This window comes from Pundamilia nyererei, unplaced genomic scaffold (assembly GCF_000239375.1).
Source record: "Pundamilia nyererei isolate P.nyererei 1_Seehausen unplaced genomic scaffold, PunNye1.0 scaffold00105, whole genome shotgun sequence".
NCBI classification, from domain to species: Eukaryota; Metazoa; Chordata; class Actinopteri; order Cichliformes; family Cichlidae; genus Pundamilia; species Pundamilia nyererei.
Window position 1 is genome coordinate 2,292,705 of NW_005187506.1, and position 7,788 is coordinate 2,300,492.

Genomic DNA, 7,788 nt, shown 5'->3' on the forward strand with positions numbered 1-7,788 from the left:
GGCCGAAGTTCCCCCACAACCACGTGACAGAGTGATGAGTTTACAGTTTTATGTCTTCTGTGCGTTTAAATGCACAGAAGCTAATGGCTAATGTGGAAGTATAAAAACAAGATTATTACACTGAACTAGACTAAAAACTAAAACTGGTTGTGAAGCAATAAAAAAAAGGAAACTAGAAAAACAAACTAACTGAAAATAATGTCGTTAAATAAAATCTACAGGAAGTCTTTTTAAGTCTTTGTCAGTTTGGTCATATTTGTCACTAAAAGCATCGTTGGCGTTCATGTTAATTAAAACCTGGATAAGCTACATGATTGTGAGTCAAAGTTTGTGTTTTAGTCTCTGTTCTGAACTCTGAGAGCAGAGTTCCTGTTAATTTAAAACAAAATAAGTAATCTGATGCTCGAACTAAGAGAAACTAAAGCTTAAAGTGGGAATATCTCATTTAACTTAAATTACCCATCCTTTAAAAAAGTGTACAGGGCTCCCTCGCTACATCGCGGTTCACTTTTCGTAGCCTCGATGTTTTGACGATTTTTTTTGGTGCAATTTTTACGTTGTTTTTTTTTTTTTTTTTTGCAGCGCATTGCATTCTGCGTCCTGATTGGCTGTAGACCATTTTCAATCAATCTCGTACCGTGTCTCCTGTACTGCACAGAATGCGTTCAGCTTGTCAATTTACATAAATCTTTGCAAGACAACAAACAACAGTGTCGACGTCAAAGGATTATAAGGAGCATTAAGTGAAACAAAGCAGTCAGATAAGTCAAACTTCACTCAACTCATTCTTCTTGCTTCCTCTACATCTGTACCGTTGATTCATTAATGCTGAATTCTCTGGCAGCTGCTCTGTTCCCATGTTCTGGAGCTGAACACAGGGTTTGATCTTTGGTTTCTTTCTATAATACTGGACTTATTCTTCTACGAAGGTTTGAACTTTAAGAGTTTAAATGAGAGAAATGTGTGAAAATGTTCATGCCTGTCTGAGAAAAGTGTGTAAAGTGTGTAGTGAGGCGGTTTCACAGCCTTAAAACATCTATGATAGTTGTAAAAAACAAAACGTTCGCTACTTCGCAGATTTCACCTTTCGCAGGTTATCAACATCCGCGATAAACGAGGGAACACGGTACTCCTAAAACGTTTGAGGTTTGTGTTTCTTCTAGAACAAAAAAAAAGAAGAGTGAATATTTCATGCTTCTCTTTTCTTTGTTTGCACGTCCTCTCAGGCTTTGGAGTATCTGTTCAAGTTCATCATCCAGTCTCGGATCCTTTACTCTCGGGCCACGTGTGGCATGGAGGAGGAGCAGTTTCGCACCAGCGTCCAAGAACTCTTTCAGTCGATCCGCTTCGTGCTCAGCCTGGACAGCCGCAACTCCGAGACGCTCATCTTCACTCAGGTGAGGAAACCTGCAACAAAAACAAAAACATTTTTCTTCCTTGTTCAGGAAGCAGAGAAATCAGAAAAATCGTTTATTGTTGTGATTTTGATGTTGAAACTGTTGTGTCGTCATAGTTTACAGTAGACAGCTAACAGTAAAATGTACTTTAGTTTAGCTGCTTCCCATCTTCTTGTAGTTGCCCTTAATCTGACTTTTATTTCACTTCTGTTCCTTTTTCCACTTGTACCTCGCATCTTTCCTTGTTTCCTTTCCTCATCTTCTCTTTCAATTTCCCCTAAATCTTTGCTCCTTCAATTGGGTCCCTGTTATTCCTCCTGGGTCTCCTCCACACCCAAATACCACAGGGCCCCCAGCCTTGTCCGGGCCCAAATCAAGTCCCAGGTCCCGGCGCCGGGCTTCCCGCTCCCTTAGCACTAGCTCCTGCCCCGGGCCAACTGCAGTCCACTGTCCCAGGACAGGTTCCTGGCAGCGGACAGGCCAACTGCACTCAGGCCATGAGCGCCAACGCTCTGCGGCCGACTCCGCTGTCAGTAAGTAAACGTCTGGAAGAAACCCACAGCACCCCTTTAACCCCGTGAAGCCCAGAGTCCCATTTCACCTCAGAGAGCTCTAACCACACACACACCTGTGGTCCTCCACACACACGTCCCGGCTGATATAACACACAAGTACACGATGTCCTCTTGCACTCGCTGGTCACACACGTCCTCTGACTGAGAGCATGTTTGTTAATGACATCCATCCTGATAACTCTTCACTTCACTCGCTGTAGAGACAAAAATGTTTCTTGGCTGTAAACACGTCTCTGCTGTCTTTAGATCCAGGCTCACGTGGCCTTTACAGGTACTGCAGGATTTGGACTTTTTCAGCCACTTGATTCACGCAATAAGAACAAACTCGTTGAAATAAATTAATCTCATGTACTTCTTCCTATTTTTCAATGAGGCCTCTAAACATTTTCCAAAATCTACAATTTTCACCAGAAGAACTCTTAAAGAAAACATTAAAAAGTGGAACTAAAACTGGAGTATTTGCCCAGGACCTCATAGGCTTAGATTATCTTTATTTTTAGAAGAGGTGAAATATTGTTAGTAAAAATACAAAGAGTGGAGAAGAAGTTTTCATCCAGACTTCAGCAGCTTTCAGTTTTGTGCCGCTCTGAGTCCAGTTCACACCAGAATGAACCTGTTTGTCTCCACGTCTGCTGCGGCTTCTTTGTTGTGCTAAAACCCGTCTTTGTGTCCCGTTCACTCTGTTTGAACCATGTTATTAATGATTGATACCCCTGACTTGCTAGTGTGTGTGCTTTGTCCTCCTTTTGTCAAACCTTTCACTTCCAGCTCTGGTTTGTTTTCTGCTGTGGAATAACTTCTGTGTGCCTCTTCGTACGAGCTGTTTTGTAAAAACTGTAATAGCTGGATCTGAACAGATGTCTACCTGCTGACCTGTGTGGATTTATGACTCCTCGTGTGGGTTGGCACCTCTCTCCTGTGGACACTCCAGTCACTGAAACCAGGATTGTTCCTTATAACCGACTCCTTCTCTCTCTCTTTCACTCAAACGTTTTTTTTTTTTGACTAACACCCCCTGCTGCCCTCCTCCCTAAATAAACCTCTCCCCTCTTGTCATTAACGCCTCTTCTGTCCCTAATTTCATTCTCAGGCTGCACTTTTGAACTCGTTCCCAGCCATCTTTGATGAGCTGCTGCAAATGTTTACGGTGCAAGAGGTGGCCGAGTTTGTGCGCGGCACCCTGGGCAGCATGCCGTCCACCGTGCACATAGGACAGTCCATGGATGTGGTCAAGCTGCAGTCCATAGCTCGGACCGTGGACAGCCGGCTCTTCTCTTTCCCAGGTAAATGTTTGGATTCATTCATGCGTTAATGTAATGCGCTGTGATTTTTGCCACAGGACTATTAAAATCAAAATAAAGGTTGTGAATGACTTTAAAAACAAACAAAAGCGAGTCAAACATGCAGCAACCCAAATACATCATCAACTAGAGGTCCATCCATCAGTTTATTCACAGGGCTGACACAGAGTGACAACAAACTCTCACATCCACCTGTGGCCAAATTAAAATCACCCGTCTACATAACCAACATGTTGTGAAAGTGCTGTATGATTCAGACACGTGTATTTGTCTCAGCATAAAGTAACGTAGTAGTAGTAACGTGCTGCACATTTACCATCTCTGAACAGGGAACGCTAATCTAAAGAGGTTATGTCCCCAGTTACAACCGCTCTAAATCGTGAACCCACCCAAATGCACAAGAGTCTCTATATATGACTCAGAACTGAATGTGTTAATGTGAAGGTGAGACTGACTTTAAAGTACAAAATTAATGCCTGACAGTTTCAGTACCACGAGCTGATGCTGAATAGTCTCAAACTGACACATCAAAATTCTTTCTGGTGAAACTTTGTTCGAACCCTCCTGGGGGAGGACCTCCTCACGGCACGTCTGCTAACGTTGCTAAACAACATTTCTGCTGTGTAATCGGCCACGAAGCCGCTCAAATGCAGATAATAAGTGACTTTGTTATGTCGGCGTTGTCTCTGGTGTTTGTGTGTAGATAACCCGTCATTGCATCCCTGTGTTTTTTTTTCTCCCCACTGACATTAAATGTTTCTAAAATCTGTTTCATGGCACTAACTTGACAGTAACCTTTAACCTGTAGCTACAAAAGCTTGAAGAGCTGCACAGTTTTCAGATGGATTTGTTTCAGGACATGAACCAGACCAGACGAGCAGGAGGCCGACTCCCTCTGAGCAGCATCGCTGCTGTTCACTGGAACAGCAGCGATGCTGTTGGGTTACGATCGACAGACACCCTAACCGCCATAATGTAACGTGTGCGTGGTCCTTCTCAAATAAACCTGAACTGAAGTAAACTTGTGTGTCTGTCTTGTGTTCCCTCAGAGTCTCGGAGGATCCTACTTCCTGTGGTCCTCCATCACATCCACCTGCACTTGAGGCAACAGAAAGAGCTTCTCATCTGCTCTGGAATACTCAGCTCTATATTCTCTATCATCAAGACCAGCTCGCTGGTAACACAGACGCACACATGCACACACACACACACTCGAAACACCGCTGCATTCAAATCTGAGTGTCATTGTGGGGTTTGAAAGGGCACTCACCCCAGAAGCTAGAAGAAAGACGTCATTCCCTGCTGAGGCCAGTCCTGGTTTTGCAGTTTTGTAGAAGGTGAACCAGATGGGTCCTTTGCTTTCCCATGAGCCTCTGCTCCACCAAATGTCCGTGCCTTTGCAAGAAAAATAAATCCATGGTTACAGCTGCATATTCAACAAATCAATAAGCACCTTCTGTGTGTTTTCATGATCACTTTTCATTGACCTGAATAAGAAACATCGTGAGGCTAAGGAAGGATTTGAAGGAGAAATCATACAGAGACAAACATGATGTTCAGACTGTGGCTGCAGTTGTGTGATGGTGGTCTTTGTTGATGTGGCGCTGCTGTGGTTAGGACATGAACAGGAAGCCCACCGTAAATACTTCAGACTTGCTGTTTCATGTGAACTGAACAAACAGAACTTCAATGCTTAGAGTTTTATTGTCATTGTGCAGTTTCTTGCACAGCGAAATTGGGTAGCTGGAGCACAAAGGTGCAAAAGTAAAGAAGAGAAAACAATATACATGTGAGTGAACTACATACATGCTGTATGCAGAGAAACACTGAAACAGAAACATTGTGGGGCTGTATACAAGGGCAGTTATATAATATAATACATAAATAAATAAGGGTGGAGGGGCTTTGGTCATTTAGGGTGGAGATGATAATTCCACTGAGACCTAAATATTACACATGCACCAAAGAAATGTTGCACAGAACATGGAAAGACTGAGATATTGCACATAGTTGATCAACAGCAGCGTCAGGGTGGATGTGTTGGAGACGTCTGTGCACACTCTTAGTTTGCATTAAGAGTTCTGACAGCTCACAGGAAGAAGCTGTTCTTTAGTCTGTTTGTTTTGCACCTGATGGATCTGAACCTTTTTCCAGAGGGCAGGATGTTGAAGGGTGGTGGTTAGGGTGGAGGTGGTGCTTTATAACTGCTCTGGCTCTGGAGAGACATCTTGAGCTGTTGCAGGGGTGTGTGGGGGTGCAGTCACCAAAGATGATGCTTAAGAAAATATTGAATGTAGTTCATCTTTCAGAAGTTTTATCAGGTAAAGTTGCTCACGCTGCCGTGTCCCTGTGCTGCGACGATGATTTACTTTAACTCCTAATTATCACCTGTGGCTGAAGTATAATTAATAAAAGATCATCAGAAAGAAAATGCAGAACAAATGCAGTAATGGAGACGTAACCAAGTAAGTTAGAATAAAACCAGCACTTCATTTATTAAATGTTTACATGATAAAAAGTTTCACAGGAGGACAAAAACTGCCAACTCTAACAGGAACTTTGTTATCAAAGTAGTGAAACGTTCAAAGTTCCCCTGCAGGCCAAACAAACCACTGTCAGGTTAAAACACATTAACGGCTCATGAAATGAGTGATGTTCAGTGATGACGCTCTTCTCTTCTGAGGCGTTGCTTTTAGTGCACTGAAGTCTCTGAAGTATTTGGACACTTTCATCTGATCTGAACTGAAACTGAAGTTCGTGAGCACCAGTGAGAAACCAGTGTTTATTTCCACTACGTACTGTGAATGTTTAGTGTTGCAGTGAGCCTTCAGTTAGGTTTGTCCTCTCAGGAGCAGGAATGTGTGAGACACAGCTGCAGCAAAGCTCCTAAAACCTTCCAAATTCATTATTGGATACTAACCTATATAAAAGTACACGAAACGCACAGAGAGCAGCTGTCCTTATTTCTCTGCTCTGGTTTCCTTTTCTTTACGTCTCCTTTCCTTCGTCTCTTCTTCCAGGACACGTCGGTGCAGGAGGAGGTGGAGATGATGGTGGAGTCCCTGTTGGACGTCCTCCTGCAAACCCTGCTGTCAATCATGAGCAAGAGCCAATCGCAGGAGGCGGTAAGGGGTCAACGCTGTCCGCAGTGCACCGCTGAGATCGCTGTTAGTAACTAACAATACGACTACTACTACGTCACCTCCCGGCCCCTCATCCACCCTGCATCCGTCTGACTGTCTGTCTGCTGTAGGGCAGGGCAATATTATGTTCATGTTATAGCTTTGTTGTCCCTGTATACTGTCGTACAGTCACACGACGGCAACAAAATAAGAGACGGGAGATCTGAGAGAAGCAAAAAGTGTTAAAATAAAAATGAAAACTGTTGGTTTGGTCAATATTGCCCTCTCCTACTCCACCATCATCATCACTGACCCATCCTGCTCTTACGTCTCTTTGTGCATGCGTTAAAGAACTTCCATCTTTATTTGTATAACTGTGCAGAACGATATCTTAGTTAAATCACAGATGTGTGAATCTGAGTCGTCTGGGTTCATTTGTATTTTGTAAATTTGATGCATTTTTGTTGACTGTTCACCTTCATTTACATTCATTTCATCTTTGGCTCAGTCTCAGTCTGCTGCCCTCCTGTTTAACCAGGAAGCAAGAAAGCAATGAATAAAAATAAGAACAAAAGAGTCCAAAGAAGTGTTTACAAACTGTTTTTGTTAATATTATATTTATGTCATTATCAACGATAAATTGATAGTTAAAGTTTAGTAGATAGGTATTTAAAATTTTTAGAAATTATAATTCATCGTGTTAAAAACGTTCTTGCAACTTTATCGTTTATGTCATTCTTTGGTGTAATGCAGTTCATTTAATGCCTTATTGGTGTCGACGCCACACAGAAAGATTTTGTGAGTTTTTATTTTGGATCAGCTGCTTCGTTCTCCTTCGTCGTTCCTCCTCTCAGATGGAGGCGCCGGGTTTCCTGCAGGGTCTCACTTCACACTCATCATATTTTAATACAGACTACAATCTTTCTTTATCCAGATTAGGTGGTGACAAAAACTAGATTCAAACACGAATCCATCCTGTGAACTTCAGCATTTTAATGCAGTAGATCAACACAGAGGTTTGATGAAGTTTGCGTGAGTGAGAATTATTTAGCGCCCTTTAGAAAAGTGGAGTGAACTTGTATTTCCTCGTGTCTTGCGTGTAGCGCTGCAGTTTTATCTTTACATGAAGGCTGGAAAAAGTTACTGAAACATAAAGCGGTGCCAGCAGAGAGGCTAATAAAGAGGGGTCAGTTTGGGAAAGAGCCCGACTCATCCTGGTGCATCACCTCACTGTTGACTCCTTTGTGTTTCCATGCACTTACATGACTGTGCCCTGCTTCCTGTTGGCAGGGAGAGTACGTGTCCTGCCTCCTGTCGCTTCTCCGTCAGATGACAGATATCCACTTCCAGCACCTGATGGAAAACTTTCAGAGCAAAGATGAGCTGAAGGTAC

At 42.9% G+C, this 7,788-nt stretch overlaps 1 protein-coding gene across 1 annotated transcript in view; it reads left to right on the forward strand.

The window, feature by feature from the left end:
* The window catches only part of LOC102207162 (dedicator of cytokinesis protein 3-like), a 248,678-nt gene that overhangs the window by 223,104 nt on the left and 17,786 nt on the right, over positions 1-7,788 (forward strand). Inside the window, exons 20-25 of the mRNA XM_013912880.1 lie at positions 1,078-1,126; positions 1,227-1,397; positions 3,063-3,255; positions 4,323-4,450; positions 6,294-6,440; positions 7,686-7,784. Coding sequence (XP_013768334.1) covers positions 1,078-1,126; positions 1,227-1,397; positions 3,063-3,255; positions 4,323-4,450; positions 6,294-6,440; positions 7,686-7,784 — 787 coding nt within the window. The remainder of the gene's footprint in view (positions 1-1,077; positions 1,127-1,226; positions 1,398-3,062; positions 3,256-4,322; positions 4,451-6,293; positions 6,441-7,685; positions 7,785-7,788) is intronic.